The 19,504-nt window shown below is 36.8% G+C and overlaps 1 protein-coding gene across 1 annotated transcript in view; it reads left to right on the top strand.

Annotated features, from left to right (window-relative positions):
• PRDM16 (PR/SET domain 16) overlaps positions 1-19,504 on the top strand; it is a 269,442-nt gene that overhangs the window by 211,736 nt on the left and 38,202 nt on the right. Inside the window, exon 4 of the mRNA XM_053452677.1 lies at positions 10,936-11,070. Within this exon, the coding sequence (XP_053308652.1) occupies positions 10,936-11,070 (135 nt within the window). The remainder of the gene's footprint in view (positions 1-10,935; positions 11,071-19,504) is intronic.

Below are 19,504 nucleotides of genomic sequence, written 5' to 3'. Positions count from 1 at the left end.
TATAGAAGAATCTGAAGTGTTAAAGATTATACATAAGATTAAAAACGGCAAAAGTCCAGGCCCGGATGGATTTAGTGGCCTTTTCTATAAAAAATTCAACTGTGAGATTGTTACATACTTAACTGCTTTATTCAATGAATTAATGGATAAAGGCCATGCTCCAGAAGAATTGCTAAGAGCCAATATCATACCCATACTAAAACAAAATAAAACACCAGAAGAGATAATTAATTATAGGCCGATTTCACTTATCAATGAAGATATGAAACTATTCGCAGGAATTCTAGCAGAGAGACTGAAGCAAGTAATTTCTTTATTAATACATCCTGATCAAATAGGATTTGTCCCCAATAGACTTGCCTATAACAATATTAGACGCATAATCGATACTATAGATCTTGCTAATGTTGAAAAAAGACAGATCTGTTTGTTAGCGCTAGACGCAGAAAAAGCGTTCGATCGTATTAATTGGAACTTTATGTTCCAGACCTTGCAGTCATATGGAATGGGGGGCAATTTCCTGTCATCAATAAAGGCCTTATATTCAAACCCTACGGCTAGGATTGTAGCACATGATATTAAATCTGAATGGTTTCACATTAATAATGGAACACGACAGGGATGTCCATTATCCCCAATGTTGTATATATTAACCATGGAGATTCTAGCAATTATAATAAGGGAAAATGAAAAAATTAAAGGCATTACATTAGGACAAGAAGAATTAAAAATGTGCCTATATGCAGATGATGTTCTCCTTACAATAGAAAATCCATCAAAGTCTATTAGAGAACTAATGATAATTATAAATAAATATTCAGAAATTTCCAATTATAAACTTAATATAGGAAAATCAGAAATTCTTTTCATAAATACTTGTGCTCAAATTAAACAATCAATACTACAGGAATTTAAACTTAAAGGTGTAGTACAAGAGTTCACTTATTTAGGTCTCAAAATAACAGCGAAAGTACAGGATATGATGGAAAGAAACTTTCTCTCCTGTTTTCAAGAGACCAATTACCTGCTGAAAAATTGGAAAAATAATATATTATCATGGGTTGGCAGAATAAATGTAATAAATTCTTATATTCTACCTAAATGGACTTACATCTTCAGACATTTTCCTCTAAAAATGCCAGCCCCATGGCTGAGTTTGATACAAACCTCTTTTAATGGATTTATTAACAACAGTAGAAAATCAAGATTGGGAATTAAGCTCCTATCACAAAAAATGAATAAAGGGGGTTTGAGCTATCCTAGGATTGTGCGCGCATACGAGGCATGTATGGTAATACATATATACAATTTACAATTAGAATCTAATAGGAACCAACCATGGTTTAAGATCGAGCAACACCTTTCTGGAATTAGGAATTTATCATCTTGTGTGTGGGAATTTCAATCTAAGTTTAAGATAAAGACCCACACAATAAATAATATTATAATTAAAGATACCATAAAGGAATGGTTTAAAATCAAGAAAAAACTGGGGCTTAAAGACAAAATTCTGGATACAGCGCAGCTAGATATTGTAGAACTTAATTTAGCAGATATATCTCTGTTAAAATGGAAAAGGTCGGGCATTGAAAATCTTAAGGATATTCTGATTGATAATCTTGTAAAACCATATGATCAATTAGTCGACCAATTCTGTTTACCATCTACAGAAGTTTTTCCCTATTTAAGGATAAAAAATTTCCTTAGATATGCACTTTATAACAATGATGCAAACATTCATTCAAAATTAGGCCACATTTTCAACCGAAAAGAATCCAAGAAAATTTTGACAAAGATACATGAGGTAATAGAAAAGATAGACGGAGTAGACCACTCTAACACCATTTCTAAATGGTCTAAAGCGACACGGACACAGATTACAAAGAAAAATTGGCAAAATGCAATATCTTTAACTCATAATATTATACATTCTATTTCAATTAGAGAAAATTATTTTAAAGTTCTAAATTACTGGTATTGGATTCCGTCTAAGTTATGCCTAATGTTCCCTGGAGCATCAGAGATATGTTGGAGATGCAATAGGGAAAAAGGCGATTACATACATATATGGTGGTCATGTGGGGTGGTCAGTCAGCTGTGGGACATGGTCTTTGATCTTCTTACAAAATTGGCAGTAGATAAGATAAATAAGTCCCCTGATGTTGCTCTTCTTCATCTATTTCCATCCCCTCTTTCAATTGATAATAAAATTTTATTAATACACTCTTTTTCGGCAGCTAAAATTTTGATTGCCAGGTTTTGGAAACATAATCATTTCTTTCAATGGTCGCAACTGAAGAAACAATTATTATACCAACTACAAATGGAAAAAGGGCTAGGATGGGTTAGTCAGACTCACCTTAGAAGAGTAGTAATTTATGAGGACTGGATTTCAAAACTAAATAATGTTTAAGCATACCTACAATAATTATAACACCCCCGGCTTCTTTCTCTTTCTCTTTTTTTTTTTTTTTTTTTTTTTTTTCTTCTTCTTTTTTGTTTTCTTTGCTAGATTATTAGATATAATTGCTTGTTTGATAATAAGTATTGATGCTGCTGAAAAATATTTGTATTTATGAATTATGGCATGTCCCCCTTCCTTATTTCTCTTCTGTTATCCCTTATTTTGTTTAAGAAAATCTTAAATAAACATTTGAAATAAAAAAAAAGAAATATTGGCTCACGTCTTCAGTGCTAGAAGACTTTTAGCATCCAAGAAGCACATTCAATGCTTAAAACGTTGTTACTTCGCAGGCTTTTAACTTCAAATAAGAATGATTATGCTAGAAAAGTGAGCTGCCGGAGTTGTGAATGTTTGCATGGGGTTCTAGAGCTTGACTGTGTAGAACAATGTTCTTAAGAACCAAACAAAATATATATTGGGGCTAAATCATACATTTTCATCTCAAATTTAGCTTGCACATATTTATCAGGTTTAGCAAATATTGAAGAGCTTGCTTCCTATTCCAATTCCTTCTAAGAATATGATCTGCAGACTTTGAACAATGAACATTGCTATAGAACTTACCTCTCAGGTTCAGCTGGTCTAGAGAACCACCAGTGAACCCACCCATGAGCAGAAGACCTTTAAGGACATTTACAACTGTGGCCATTGAGTTCCCCCTAGGGATGGGGTTCATCATTGAATCCAGGAGGGGATCTTTACTGTATAAAAAATTTATAACCTGGTTTGGAAAACTTTAATGCCAACATCGGTTAAGGAAGTAAAGAAATCTATAACGTTTCTTAGAGATAACCACCTATTTCTATTATAATGAAAATATTAGTAGCGATGCCTCCTATTAATAACTTAATAGACAAGAACGATTTGGATCTTGATGCTTGTAGACATTTTAAATTATTTCTAATTTATGGTGATGCAAAGGTGATGCAAACATCGGACTCCGACTCGCTAGTTAATGTGACAACATTTGTGGTTATGGTTGGTATTGAATCGCCTGCCAGAAAAACCACACTTTTGTACTTTTTTCAAGCGAAAGTACGCTTCCAAGTGAGAATTGATATTTAGCATAATGTTTCCAGAATATAATACAGATTAATAGAAGCAAATCATTTGATGGTTGAAAATTAGAAGGTTGACCTATTCTCTAATCATCAATAATACACAATTCTTTAATCAACTTTAACATTTTAAAGACAAACTATAAATATTTTTTTAGGATTGGTTATCACAATGGGAAATTAGGAACTTGTCCAGCTCAACCTACAGTGATCTATAATAGACGACTATGACCCTTAAGCACTGTGTACCCCCCATAGTAAAATTATACAAGGAGAAGAGCTCAGATTCCTTTTTAATTCTTTTCATAGGCCACCAGCTATAGGTACTTCACAATTACACCAAAAAAGCCATTTTTAAATAGTTTTAAGCCATTAGAAATAAAATGGACTTTCCGTAAATACAGATATTGTACAATAACCCCCCTCTTCAGATTTAGAATGCTGCTTTGCCTTTTTACGCGTTCCTATGAGTAAGCTGGGGTCGAACAATCCAGTTGGCTTTCCACAGTTGCGTTTGGTGTCAGCCGACACATTTCTCATTAAGGATCTGCCGGATCCCCAGGAAGCGTGTTAATTACTTGAAGGAATTTCATGTTTATGAGTAAATCGACATCACCAAAACTGCCCAGAAGTTCACAACGGTGAGCGAGGTTTAGAGAGGATTACCTCTCGGGATCTGCTTTGTCCATTAATGTCTTTATTAAATTGATTTTCTATATTGTTGTTATTATGAGCTTACCGTATTGACCCATATGAACATAAACTTCTTAATTTTTTTTTAATATATACCTACCAACTTCTGTTACGCTTGCCACACAAAAATAATAGAGGATTAAATAATTAAAAATTATATTTTTTTATATTTATATTTACAGAATAGGTGGTTAAGGTTTAAGTATTTACATTTACAGTATATATATATATTCATACATTATACATTTGTAGGCATGTAATTATCTGATGAGTGCATTAAAAAAAGTTAAAAAAAAAATGTGGTTATTCCTTCCTAGCAGAGAATTTAAAATACACACGGTTTTGTTTCTAGCTCCATAAAATATATATATTGTAAAGCACTTTGCACATTCCTGAGACTTTTCTAAAATAAATATATTAGGTATATATTAGGTTAGCTGTATTCAACAGAAGATCCTTTAGTAGAGTTAATTTCACATGTGGATTTTTTTTAATTAGTGGTTTTTCCTTTGGAATTTGAACGCGCCTTAAGTGCATTTAAATACTAATCATGCGGCATCACATAAGACTTCATTAAATACGGCCATGCTTGAATTATACCATGACGACTTTTCTGGTAATCTATGGATTCTGACATTTCAGTCCGGAGCATGTAGCAGCGCAATCTGTGTGTGACAGCTGTAAACATGTATATCACAATAATAACGGCCAAAGCAAGTAAAATGCAGTGAGGATCAAGAAAAAAAGGAAAGAAGATCCTGACCCAATAGAGCTAGGATCTTCTACATACAAACTCTTGGGATCAGATGGGTTTAATTGTGACTCTATAGGATTGGTAGACTTGGAATAATATTTGCGGTCTAAAACGGTAATCACAATAAAAAGGTTTGGGGTTACAGTTCGTTGAAGTGGGAAAGTACATGAGAAATAACCCAGCTTCAGCCATGGATGATCCATCGGGCACACTGGGTAAATGTCCACTGGGCCTCTGGCCAAAAGTGACACATACTTACCAATACTGCGCTTCATTGGCAAATCAAGTCCTGCGGTTACCAGATGGACACATATGACAGCATTACCTGTGAACATCCAGGCTCCAGCTACCCGGAGCCCTCACTTTTCAGAATGTAGGTAGACGGTCCTGTTGACGTTGATGGTCCCATCAAAAGCTGCCTGGGGGGGGGAGTGGGGTGTACCATAACGCCACAACCCGGAGTTTCTCCGTGGTTACCTGGAGACCCGGAGAAGCGGCGCTTCACTTGGAGTCTCCAGGCAAAACTTGTAGAGTTCCCAGATATGGCAACAGCATGCTGCAAGAACACAACACGCAGTGGTGCGTATCCAGCCAGCAGCCACACGTACATTAATTGCCGGCTGCTGTCCTTAAAGTGCCAGTGACGCTGAGTCATCTCAAGTCCAGCCTGTCTGTCTCAATATGACTTGGTATTGTGTATGGAAACTGAAACCAAGTGTTGGTCTATTTTTCAGACATATAATTACGTAACCTGTATGCTGGTGTGCATGGATTATTCTCAGTCTGGCCTAACGTCATGTATCCATCCAATGGGTGATGGAATCTCATTTTATCCCCCATTAGTCTTCTAGTGTTCCTGTTTCACTTACCTGTAGAATAGCCATTTATATATAAAAAAGTGACTCTGTGAATTTGCAAGCCTCAAACATCAGCCTACACAAAACACATGTGCTAGAAACTTTACATTTGGTGGACCAACTCTACAGAAGGCAACATGTTTATGCTACAGTAACTGGTGTGACATTAACCACAGATTTCACTTTTGGAGATTAGGTAACCTTGTTGTTAAATTCAGGGCATCAAACGTCAATGTGGGTGTTGTAGTAGCGATTGTTTTTTTATAGGTGTTAGCCACATAGCTCTGGATAAAGTCAAAAACACCTCTTGTGCAGAACTCAAAGTATATTGCTTTAACGAACTACATAATCACACACATATACGGCCGCATGCCCCGAACACATGGCTCGCAATATATCTTTATGTGCCTTGCCGGTGCACCCATAACATTGCAGACATTAAAGCATACCAGTAACTCTTTTCCAAAACAAAATGTGCAATTTATTTAATGAGCTTGTTTTATATTTTCATTAGTGGGCAATTTCATTCTTGATGGAAATCAAAATGCTTTTCTCTTTGCTACGGTATCTCTACGTTCAATGTTATGCAGCGTTTCACTAGCTGGGTTCTTGTTAAAGTTCTTTTGTTCAAGTATCGGGAGGGTACGGAAATTTTAATTTTGACAAATGGTAAAAACGATGGTTTCACACAAAATACATTGATCATAAAAAGTAAATTACAATCATTTTAGTAAATGAGTTCTGTAAAATGTGGAGATGCCTTGGGGGCCTTTGAGGTTTCTGCTTCTCATTCGCTTATTTTAATGTTCTTAATCAGGGACCCCCAACAGGTAGCTCATGGCCAGACATGAGCTGCTTGACCCACTGTGCCCCCATTAATCAGACAAACCAGTTCACTCCACTTCTACAGGAGATTTAGAAGATGAAAATAATAAATAAAAAGTAAAAAAAATAAATAAAAAAAATTATATTATAATTTTTTTACAAAATCCCACAGTTTAGCCCCGCTAAAAATCACTGTATCACATAGGGTCCACCTAGTTCGTTTCTGCCACAAGAAGGGCTAAGCTGACCCTGCATGAAGCATAGTTAACTAGATGAGATGACTTCTTCTCACATGAACAATGCATTATACATTACCAGCTCAACTCTTCTTGTACGAGTAGAGGGTTGGGTTGGCCATACCTGGGAGCTCTTTGGGTTTGACCTGGAGTCTCTGAGAATAGCCTTGCTTCCCTGGGTCTCTGAGTGAGTTTCTCCAGACAGGGAAGCAGTATTTGAATCATGCCCACAACCTTCCAACCTGCTCAAGGCTGTCTAGGTTTAGCCCCCGACACTTGACGTGACTAGCCCTGGTTCTTCACAAAGCCACTCTCCCAGATATGCGAGTATTGTCCAACTCACCTGGATACCTGCGGTTTATCAAATAAAACCCCAAATCATTGTTCCGGAGGGTTTCTAAAAGAATCCATGGAGCACTTTTGATCTGATGCGTGAAAATCTATCATATGCATTTATGTTATTCTAGTTGTACGTAACTAATCCAGCGCCACAGAATTTGACCTCCGAGAGTAAACTGTGAAATCTATTCCATAAAACAAATGAACGCTGAAGGATTTTTCTTCTAAAGTGTGTTTTGTTTTGACAAGTCGAATTTTTTTTAAGCTGCTGTGATCTGACAGTGTATAAAGAAAAAGAAAGAGTTTTAATTGCGTAAACTGGAAAGGGGGCATACATTTCCATCTGTAAAGAATTACCTTTAATTGTACGCCCTATCCGAGACTAGTTTATATGAGTCAGTATACGTTGGAAGCAATGGGTACCATCATATAAGCGGTGAATAAGACCCAGATTGGAATGATTTTCCTATGAAAGGAAATTGCACGGGAGTTCTACCCGCTGATCACTCCCTTTGGTTTCTTTCTAAATCATCTTGTATTTGAGCGCGGCTACCGGGTAGGGGGAGAGCTTTCCAAAGGAAGGAGTGGGATTGAACACAAGGAGGTAAAGATGATGATATGTTAATCAGGATGCTTTCATTGCTAAGAGAGCTGTTTTTGTATCACGGAGACATAAAGGATGGAAGTATTCAATCATTAATCTAGATTAAAACGGGTTTATGGACACTTTGGAAGTATGGGGGGGGCTGTCATAGCTGGCCAGGTAATGGCTGCGATTTATTTTTAGTAAGAGAACATTATTTAAGTTTAAATTCACAAAAATTGGAGATGTCTCCAGGCGACGTAAACATTAGAATTTGGTTTTAAAGGAAAATAGTAAAATATTTATTAATTGTACGGTTGCACAGCGGAAAACTTATCGTTATTATATAAGGAGCTCTCTGAATTCCTCTACAAGGGTAGGAGATGTGATAATGGACTATTACATTACATTTTATTGATAGGGTATCTATAGATTCTGCAGCGCCGTATATACCGTACCTACATTGGTTATATACTAAAACTTGTGACCCATAGGGAATACTAGTCTTTGGATTGTAACCATAGATAGCCAGCTTGTTTTACAACATTACATTGAAGTAAAAGATTATAATATAAAGTCCTTATAGTAAAATGGCGTTATTAACCCTATACTTCCAAGCATGTTTTTTTTTTAATTGCCGCTACCAAGAGCGCACCTATGGATGCTTCCAACATGAGACACATTTGTATGAGCAATAACTTGTTCAATAACTTTAGTGAAGTTAGAAGAAGGGGAATAGTACATGTAATGGACAAGAAGGGCTTGGAACACAACAAAACAAGTGTCTTATAAATCAAATAAAACATTCCATATGGGCTAAGGACGGGGGTTTATATAGGTGCAATAATAGGTAAAAAGCTTAATAAAAAGGATCCCACAACTTCATAAAACAAAATTCTCTAAGTGGAAAAGTAACTGACGATAACGAAAATATAGGCTTTTATATAACATTAGAGGTGTAAAATACAGAAAAATATGAAATCCCCGCTAAAAAAAAATAAACAATGAGAGAACTTGAAAACAACAGGGTTATTTGTGTGGGTTTTACAAGAACCGGCGAAATCATAATAATTATACCAAGTTCTCTGTCTAACTAGGCATAACCCAGTTGGGTGAGAGATAAATGAGACCCCCCACTTATCGTAACACCAAGCAGAGTTTAGAAAGGTACAAATTAGTTAATGTTTCTCCTAATGTCTTCACTTTTATAAAGCACAGATTCCAGCGTGGATAATTTATTTAAACATTTTCAATATTAGTGGCAGAAAAAGGAAATTTAGGTGGTTATTTTTGGGAGTGATTCATATTTTGATAGGCTGGTCTTGGTTGATGAAGGCAAAAGTGTTGCTGTCAAAATTAAAGTGTTATACCCATTGATGTTCAACATGAGCCGCTTTTCAAAGATTGTTTAAAAAAGGCATTTTTTTTCCAGGGGGAAAAATATAGGATGTTTGAAATGGGGAAAAATATTAAATATATCAGAAAAATCGGTACCCGTGTCATATGTATATTTGAAAACTCTATACTAATAGTCCAAAAACGATATGAGTAGATGTCCGAGATTATATTATATTTTGGCATCTGGCTTTAAGTCCCGAAATGAGGTTTATTCTATATATTTCTAAACTCATTGACCTTACAAAATCTGTTCTGCTATCTAACACAAGATAATACGCTTCCTATACGTATTCAGAGTAGTCTTGGCCAACCCAGCAGTTCCAGGGGGTGGCAGCCCATCTGCGGCATAACCCGGGGCAGATCGCCCCTATCAGGCTTCCCGGCGCACCATTGCCCCGTTGGGCAGTTGGGAACACCCTTGTGATTGACTCATATACACGATGGAGCACTGTGCCTAGCGGGCACAGCCTTCCCAGTGACCTTACTCCATGCCGCACATGCAGTGTACTGGGATTTGACGTTATATACCAGTGCTCAGCATAGTGGACTGCGGCCTCATAGGTAAGTGGTGGTGGGGTGGCTGTGAAACTGCCTTGGGTCAGGACTAGGCCAGCAACGAGCCAAGATATGTCTCTGATGGTGACATAAATAATCAAAGCTGAACAAAGAGCAGAGGTTATGCCAGATACAAAGTAGCATCGATAACAGAGAACTTTATATGGGGACTTCACTGCTCCATTCAGCTGCAGCACCACCGTGTGATCGAGGTCTTTTCGGATTGTTACTAACACTCTGTACACAATGGAATAACAGTAACGCAATTGTGTACAGTATTCATTGCTTCTAGCTATGATTGTCAAAGGCCATCTTCGCATGCTTATTCCCATGGCTTTCACCATGAATTAAGCCCTGGTTAGACGCTCTGTGTGAACCAGTTTAACCCACTCATCTAGAGAATATCCGTACATCGCCATATCTATATCCCCCAAACTCTGCAAGATACAATTTAAGGTATAATGTATTTACCAACAAGCTTTTATATCCATGACTACATGTGACCATGCCTTCAAAACATCTTTCACAACCTTCTTCTCAATGAATACGAGACAACGTTGTTATACAGATGGCAACCCAATGTCAGACGCGGCTAATTGCCTAAATTCCTTGTACGACCCACTAGGGATGATTATTGCATTAGAAGCACTGGTAATAAACATAGAACAAGTTTAAAAACAACACAAAAACCAACTGGTCCAACCGGAGAACGAAATCAAGACCACAGGATTGGGATCTTGAATCCCGCTGTCTCGCCAAGCTCTACCTCTGTCCTGAAAAGCTGGACGGCAGGATAGAGTGGCAAAATCAGGACCGTCCCGCAGAAAGTAGGACAGTTGGGAAGCATGGGGTTCTATAACAGCCCAATGCACTTGCTGTAACTCAAACCCTTTCCCTATATGCCTGGATAGAAGATGGGTAGTATTTTTATAACTGGATTCATTCTGACTTCATTTGGTTAACATAATTCTTTGAAATATAGCAATTTCTATGAAAAAATATGGGTCCCCTGATTATATGTCAATTGGAAAGGTTATTACCCTGATGAATAAAGTTGTGGAAAACATGAGGCTTCTGTTTAGGCCAAATTACTTTTTAATTTAGTACCTACACAAAAAAAAAAAATTCCATCAAAAACAACGGTTAAAGTCTTTTTTTCTCTTCTGCTTTCAGATTTCTGATGAAATGGGGAATGAAAAACTTTGCCTAGAAAACCACCAGATGGGAAGTGGGAACTGGCTTAAGTTTATCCGGATGGCCTGCTCATGTGACGATCAAAACCTCGCCGTCTGTCATCTAAATGATCAGGTAACATGGAACCTTCTACTACACTGACATGTATTTTATATAGACGGTGCTCGGACTCTTTAAATGTCTTCCCTCAATCAGTCAGGTGACTTCTGGCCAATATATCTGCCTGTATCTGTAGATATGGCAGATATGGTTAGTCATCGTTGTTATAAATATATATATATGTAGCAGGGGCTCGATATACTGGAATTGGCGCCTCTTTATGCAAGAAAGACATAGAAATCACCAGGGACCCCTAATGTTATTGTGTGTGTCTACCTTGAGTCTTTGGAACTGCGGTGCCTTTCCCGCTTGAAGTGGAACTTGCCTTTTTTGGCTAACGCCACAATACGCTCCATGCTAGCCTTTTTAAAGGCACAAAAAAAGAAAAAAAAACAGGTTTTTGATCTCTGCTGACCAAAGCTCGATTCACACAACTCAATCACTTTGATTAAACCCCGAGTGTTCATTCAAAGGCACACTGATCCAATCACGCACACAATTACCAAGCGCCACCGTTGATTGGCAAGTACCCTCTGGTCATGTATAATATAAACACAGTCTTTCTCCTTGGGAAAAAAAAAAAAAAAGCCCCCGCGATACTGACGCTTGATTGATTATTACTGGTATTTTTATATATATATACTGTATGTTTGCATCTCGCCATAAAGAGAGACTTGGAAGTTTAGATCTGAAATATCGTTCTTACCAACATGGAGCATTTTGCTGGTTAATAAGACTTGGATAACTACGTAAGTGGTCCGATATTGTATACTTGACCTGATTAACCCTTTCATTAGACTGGATCACGAACCACAATCAGTGGAAGGTATAGGAGGGAGATGGAGTCTTCTTATGCGTAGAGCTGGTTTGGCTCAGTCTTGGCTTGTTCACAGCGTGTCTTGTGTCCCACGGCACCGACCAACTCACCCTCCACTAGGCGAGGGTCTGGAAGACTTTTTTTTTCACCAAAATACATTACAAAAGCATCATAATTATTTCATTATCCCGTATTAGGTTTATATCAAGAGTCGTTCCTTTTTCTCCTATTTTTTTTTACATGTAGGAAGCCCCTTCTTGTTTTTTTTTTGTCTACCACCCTACACATTAACCTCCCAAGTCTCCACACAAGCATAGCTATCCATTATTTTCATACTTTGCATGACAATACAAAAACTATACTTAAGTATTAAAAAGAGTGATTTGAATTAATAAACCTTTAACCTGTAATTTATCTAATCCGCGGCGTTATTGTAAAGCACAATTAGTTTTCAACGGAAAAAAAAAATAAGCATTCTTGAAAAATATTTATAGAACGTTACAGAATTTAATAGAATTTCATTTTATTCTTGCGTTTTAACGTGGCTTTTTTTTTTTTTTAAATATACTCTCGCCACACGCATCTCGGAGCGTGATCGCTCACCTCTGGAGGAAAGAAAAACAAAAAGAGCGTTAGGAATATTTAGTCCTCCTCTGTATAAACAAGGAGGACGCTACCGATGGAATTGATGTGGTAAGAATCATCTGGCCCAAAGACCCCTGCCCTAATTGCAAAACTGAAACGCCATTGACCACAATCATAGATTCTGGTCTCTGACCATGAAAAAAAAAGAGCCTCAATGGAGATTGATTGAGTTTTTTTCCCCCTGGTAAGAACAGAAGACAGTTGTAGTTGAAAGTTGACAGTGATGGATAGATAGTCTGTGCCTACACTGTAGAATAAGTTTGCCTTTGTCTGGAAAACAGCAGTGGAGGTTCCTATTAACAAAATAGAGGGTTCAGATGTAATATATGCGTTTTGCATAAAATAACTAACTTGATATTTAAGAAAACATACCTCTTGTTTTTAATAGAGGATTACATAATAACCATCCCTGTGCCAACTGAAAAGAGTGTCTTAAAGAATGGCTAATTTTCCTTGGCCAGACAGAAACCATCGACACAGTGCGTCGGAATTAACTGTGTAATACGGGACGATTATGGAAGAAAAACATACTTTCTAAATATGAACTCTACTATGTTTTTGTTTAACCAGAATTTGTATTCTGTTGTCAGAAGATAAGAGGGAAAAGAAGTATCCAGATTGAATAGATTCATTAGAACGCATAAGGATTAAAAACATTTTATTAGCATATTGATCAGTTGGAGGGGGGCTTCTTGTTGTCAATAAAGATGGGTTTTTAACCAGACCCACTGGGAGATAGGCTTGTATCCCGATGGATTCAGCAGAGTAGGCCATTTAAATACCCCAGTGAGAAGGGGAGCCATAAAGACATGACATACCTGGGGGCTGATGGCGGATGTCGAGGGACACCTAACCTTAGCTGCCACTTACGCTGCACATCCAGTGGTTTCATTTGCAGTCAAGCAAATTTTGCGGCTACTGGCCATAAAGCACTAGGTCCTCTTTTCTTCCCCAGTTTCCCCCTTCGTGACTCTGATCAGGACGAAGTGTTCTATTACTCACTAGCCACTGTGGAAAATATGATTCCATCAGAAGAAGCATAGAACAAAGGCTGCAAAATTATCCAAAAAAATCCAAAAATAAACTACAAATCAAAAATGAATTGTAGAAGACATTTTTTATACGAGAACATTCCAAAGAGACAATATCCCTGTGACGTCTTTGCCCCCATTAGGGTTTACCTTTTTTCCTTATGCTACGTTAATCTGCCAATGTCTTAGTCCTCGATCGGCAGTGACCAATCTATTCATAAACCAAGCACCCAGAACCTAGAGATTTTTGAATGGAACAAACATATAACTGAGAAATAAAAATACCAAAGTGGGATTACGGACAAGATTTATTAGCGGGATTGATATATATATCTGGCTATGTAAGAAAAAAGAAAGTCTGTTGTCCACTGGTCTACCTGTATAGCGATCAGTTTGGGCAAAGCTTGGCTCAAGGTTATGCTGATGCTTTCATAGATTTCTGAGTATAAAAGGCAGCCCTTTACATACTGAAACCACTGAGCTTAATTTTAACAAAAAGCTATTACTTACTGGGAATCCTGAATGGATATCTGAGAATCCCAGTGGACGCTACAGTCTTTTTTTTTTAAATGATCTTTCTTTCACCAAACCACCCCCCAACTTTAGGTATGACACCGTAATAAAGAAGCAGCCACGGAAACTTTCATTCTGTCCTCAGATGTCCTAAAAATGCAAGAAAAGTTTATAAGCTTCTGATTTGAAGTTTTTATTTTGTTTTATTCTTGTAAAAACAATATTTTGTTGGTAGAGGACGGTATTTCCTATTTAAGTGGATAATATACACGTTCGTCCATACCAAAAAGAAATGAAATAAATAAAATAAAATTAAATATTATATTTATTTATTATAAAAGAAGAAAAAACACAAATAATGATGGCAAAGAAAGATGTATTGTAAGCAATGCTTATCCCACGGAATTCTATGTTTGCTATTTTCTTTCATTAAATCGTAATACATTTCTAGCTTGCGTTATATAATAGAGTGATAAAATAAATTATAGTAGCCTTTTGTTTTACGCAAGTTTTTAGTCGCTTCCACCTTTCATTCACTCTCCACCAAAGCTGCCAAATGATAACTACAGGGCTGTAATCACATGTGTCTAATCACTTCCAGCGCCTAAGCCTCACAATCAGAATAAAATACTTACCTAAGAATAGCAAGCGATTAAAAAGCCACACCGTGCGACAGATATTCCATTGAGCGGCTCAGGAAGCTTTCGCCACATTCAGACTTTGTCTCCCAGCCATGGAACCTCTTAGGTCATCCCAGATGGTAAAAATAAAAAGGTCTTGTGTGCTTAATTGAAGAGCAGACAATAGTGATTGATAACCGGGAGTTTCAACACTTAAAAGGGAACCGTCCATAGGAAGAACGTCAAGGTCGGGCTTCGCAGTTTAGTCTTCAGACGGCTGATTATGACAATCTGCAGTCCGATATGAATAGGGATAATGTAAATTGCATTATTTCAAATTATCACCCTGGTGGTAAAAATGTTTCTTTTATTCTATTCTCAAGCTTGAAAGGTCATCCACACTCAATTACGGACTATTCAAATGGGGGGGGGCGTTCAGTTACAATATTATGCTAAGGTTATAGTTAGGATTTGGGCAATAGACGCACTTTCTCCCTGCCCTTTTAACAATGGAAGCAGATGCGGTATATTAGCAGAGACAGTCCACTGTTTATCTATGTACTTTTCAAAATGACTCTTAAAATAAACATTAAGAAGACGATGCTTGACTCACAAATAAACTATGAACCTGTATGGGCTACAATGTAAAGAGGTGAGAAGTAAAATAGTTTTATTTACTCTTAGTGCGTTTTTCCGGTAATTGTTTAGAAATGTTACCTTTTAAGATTCACTATACGAAAGTAAAAAAAAAAATATATAAAAAATAAATAAATAAATAAATATAAATAAAAAAATAAATATTAAAAATAAATAAAAATAATAATAATAATAATAATAAATAAATAAATAAAAATAAAAATAATATATATATATATATAATGGTTAATCAATGCCCCTCCAGGCATGATCAGGATCTCTGGCTGCCCAAACAAGCTTGTTTGCTGAACAAGTTACCAGTGGGTTTGTGGCGACGACTACGCTGAGCAAGTGCGTGTGAATTCATAACTCAACCAATGTACCAACCCACTGTGGTTAATACATCAGTATTAAGAGGTGTTAGTCTAGTATGAAAAGGAAACGCATATTCCCGCTACACAGAGTCTTTTTTATTTTTACTATACTGTGTGTGAAGGAAATAAAAAGAAGTGTTATTTACTTAAAAGAGTTTGCGGGTAGCAGAGTAAGATAGCGTTTCTCGATATTTTGTTCCCACAGAGCACCCTGGTATCTATGTTTTACAAACCATGTACTCCATTTGTATTTTTTTTCTTTAATGGGTACCCCCATTCCTATAAATCAAAAATACATTTTTGGACATTAAAGGGTACGTAAGAACTTTGCGGGGTCGGAAACCGCCCCAAGTATGATGATACAGATATCATATTGATTAGGGGTGTGATGTATTCCATCCAAGTTATCTCATGCAAATTTTAATTCTAACTAATAATGGATCATTCAAATTGTAATTTTTTTTTTTTTTTAAAGTTTATTTTTTTGGGGGGTAATTTTTACAATTTCATAAGGTAGTTACATGCATTAAGGTTTTGTAAAGCTTCTGCTAACGTGGTGCAGGTACTTTGCAGCATCGTATATGTCCCTTACTACATGATTGAGGCTAGTTTTCAAACAAGTTGTGTACACCACACTATAACCACATGTAATTATCACCAACATATTTAATTTCTTTGGTTTTCAACATGAATTTGTCATTTTTCACCCACTCACTTGAAAGTAACACTTTTCTAACTATGTGCAGAATTGGAAATATCTAAATATTTCCCGGAAATAATTCTTTAAACAGTGTCCCCTGTATTGAGAATATTTTGACGGGAACACTTATTTCTCATGTGGCCCAAATGTAAGCACTGATAGGCTATTGCCATATACACAGAAAAAGCTTCTTAAAGGTTGGGTGCTATTTGGAAAGAACATCTATCTAGAATATCTAGCTAGATAAAGAAGTACGGATGAAAACACATTAATTACTTGATATGAAATAACTTAGACAGTAAATTATGTTGTGTATCGGGCTGAAACTTTTATTGTATTTAATTTAATGTTTTTTATTAGTAGAATTTAACACTTTTTTATATGTAAAGGTTGACAACAACTGGAGGCAATTTATAACATTTACAATATTATGTTGTACATATGTCCAATCTTGGGCACACCAAATATCCTATCAAATAAATACTTGCAGAATCTGATGGAATAATAATAATAATAATAATTATAATAATACACATCATTTGGCAGAAAAAAACTAATTGCTATAGTATATAAATGTATTACACAAAGAAGGGCAATCCAGCGTGGAAGTATAATTTCTTCTTTAACTATGTGATGTTGCAAAACAAATTGGAGCAGAATTGGTAGAGGATAACCTTTACTTATAGTTCAATAACATAACTGCTCCTACAGAATAGTAATGGGTTATAGACACATTGAAGGTGAAAACTAAGAACCCGATCAAGAAATATACAGTGAGCCTTACCCTCTCATCGTAATATATGTTTTATTCTTTGTCTTCTGATCTGGCCTCTTCTGATTGTCACACAGATGTTTGATATGTAATCCAACCTCTGAAGCTCCTCAATTCATACTTGTCCCACAGGATAACTCTTTACATTTCTTTATGTCCACGTTGCGGATTTCACTGTCGTCTTCTGCTCCAACTACTTGCTATTGAAGTTGTATTTTGAGGAACATCTTTGGAGTACTGCCAATATTCTGTTCTATTGGTAGATTAGAAAAGGTTGTTCCATCATCGCTACATATAAATGTGGTTTCACATGTATGGTTCGGAACCTCACAGTGAAACAGAACTGGCTTATACTTTTGTTTCCAGGTTTAAACATATGATCATTTGATTATATATATATATATTGTGGCTTTGCAACTTTCCGTGTTACTAGCAAAAACGGAAATATTCTAAAGTGGGTCAGATACGGCCCTAATCTCTGATAATTGTTGCCATGATGGCAAATGGTAGAGGTCTGGACCTTGCCTGTAGGATGGCTGGTTATGGCCATCTTTAGTTTGGTGCGAAATTTGATTGTACTCGATATTCAAGTGGCCAAATGCTTGTAGCGTTTGTTTTGGTTTTTTTAACATGGAGGGTATGTTGGTGATTAACATGACAGACCATGGCTGAGAAGGGGGCCTGGACTCTACGTTGATACTAGGCCCAAAAATGTCTGATAGTGGTTGCATCCTCGGTTAGGTATCAGCACAGTAAAGTTTAGATGAGTACTCAACATAAAGCTTTTGTATTGGGAGGCAGAAAATCTAAATGCGAATAAAGCCCAGAAATATTTATATGTTTGCTACAACATTGGGTCCAAGTTACCCTGGAGTACAGGGCAAATGTTCCTAATAATTCTAAGCGTTTACAGTGTATGCAAGTGATATGAAGTGTTTGTCTTAGCCGAATACAGCGCTCAATGTCAATAGTAGATAGATAAATAGAGAGATAAATAGATCTTCTATCAACCGTATAGAGGAGAGAGGATAGAAGAACTTGGAAGAGGTTAATTGAAAGTCAGCAGAACTTACATCATGTAAAAGTAAACAAAAACCAACGGAAAGTAAGAGTATCAAGATCACAATCGTGTCTACGAAGGTCGTGGTAAAGTAAGTTCTCTAGAAGTCTTTTTTTTTTTTTGGCCGCGTAGTCAATACAAATAAATTATCCTTATATTGCTAGGAAACACAATGCAGTTAATTGTTTCACAGAATACCCGCTTTCTCCACCAGTCAAGAAAAAATATAGTCTCGTAAGTAATTAAACAAAGAAAGCACATTGGGAGCAACTTCCTCCTCTTCCCTTCTCTGTTCAGATCTGGGCAGGAGAGATCGGGCCAATCTTTGCCCAGATGTCTGGACGTTCTGAACATTGACGGGCAGGAAGCTAGCCTTTGTTCAAAACAATTGGATTTGTCAGAAGTATAACGTGTTATGAAAACACTATTTCAACCATGGTGTGAACGCTCAAAGAGTTGTTTATTGAAAAAAAAGGTGTAATCTCTATTTTTATTTTTTAACATAACAGGATTATAAAAAAAACGGTGTTTTTATCATTAATATTTATGGCTATTATTATTGTTGTTGCTAAATTTTAATGCGTATGATAGTTGTGTCCCCATTAATTATCAGCAGAATTGACCCTATATCTATTCACTATCCCCCCCCCATACACACACACATGTGGCATGCATGAGATGTGTCCAGCCAAACAGAGTGTCTTCTTGCCTCTGCAATCTGGTGCGCGTTCCAGCGATGTCTAATGAGACCCTCCACCCCATGCGCATGCACAGATATCGATCCCGTCGGTTTCAATGTGACTGCCTTCCTGCCTAAAGAGCTACCAAATTTACACTATGAATGGAGCAGGTGGTACAATGCTACTCTGGAGCTGCAGCTTCTCCTAAAGCTAGGTGGCTTTTTTTTTTTAATTCTAAAGGCAACTGTGAATTGGACAGACTAACTCCAGGAATATTTGCTCCAGATGGCCCAAAAACACATTATATATATATATATATACATACCTTTGGTTCTATCTCTTCTTATATGCTGGTGGGTTTGTAGAAGACTTTTGTCTAATTGGTGGCTCAGAGCCCTGATGAGGTCCTAAAAAGTTACTTGTGTGGCCGACAACTTTTCGGAAGCCTTTCATGAGTCCTACCCCATGACCTCTTTGATTTCATAGTGTCTGCAACTCCAATTTATCTCTCGCAGTGGTTTGCGACCATCGAAATAAGTAGAATAGAGGATATATTATAAATACCTTAAATGTAGGAATTAAAAAGTCTGCACAGTTTTAT

This window comes from Spea bombifrons, chromosome 12, assembly GCF_027358695.1.
Source record: "Spea bombifrons isolate aSpeBom1 chromosome 12, aSpeBom1.2.pri, whole genome shotgun sequence".
NCBI lineage: Eukaryota > Metazoa > Chordata > Amphibia > Anura > Pelobatidae > Spea > Spea bombifrons.
The sequence above is the reverse complement of the archived record's forward strand: the minus strand, read 5'-3'. Positions and strand labels throughout refer to the sequence as shown.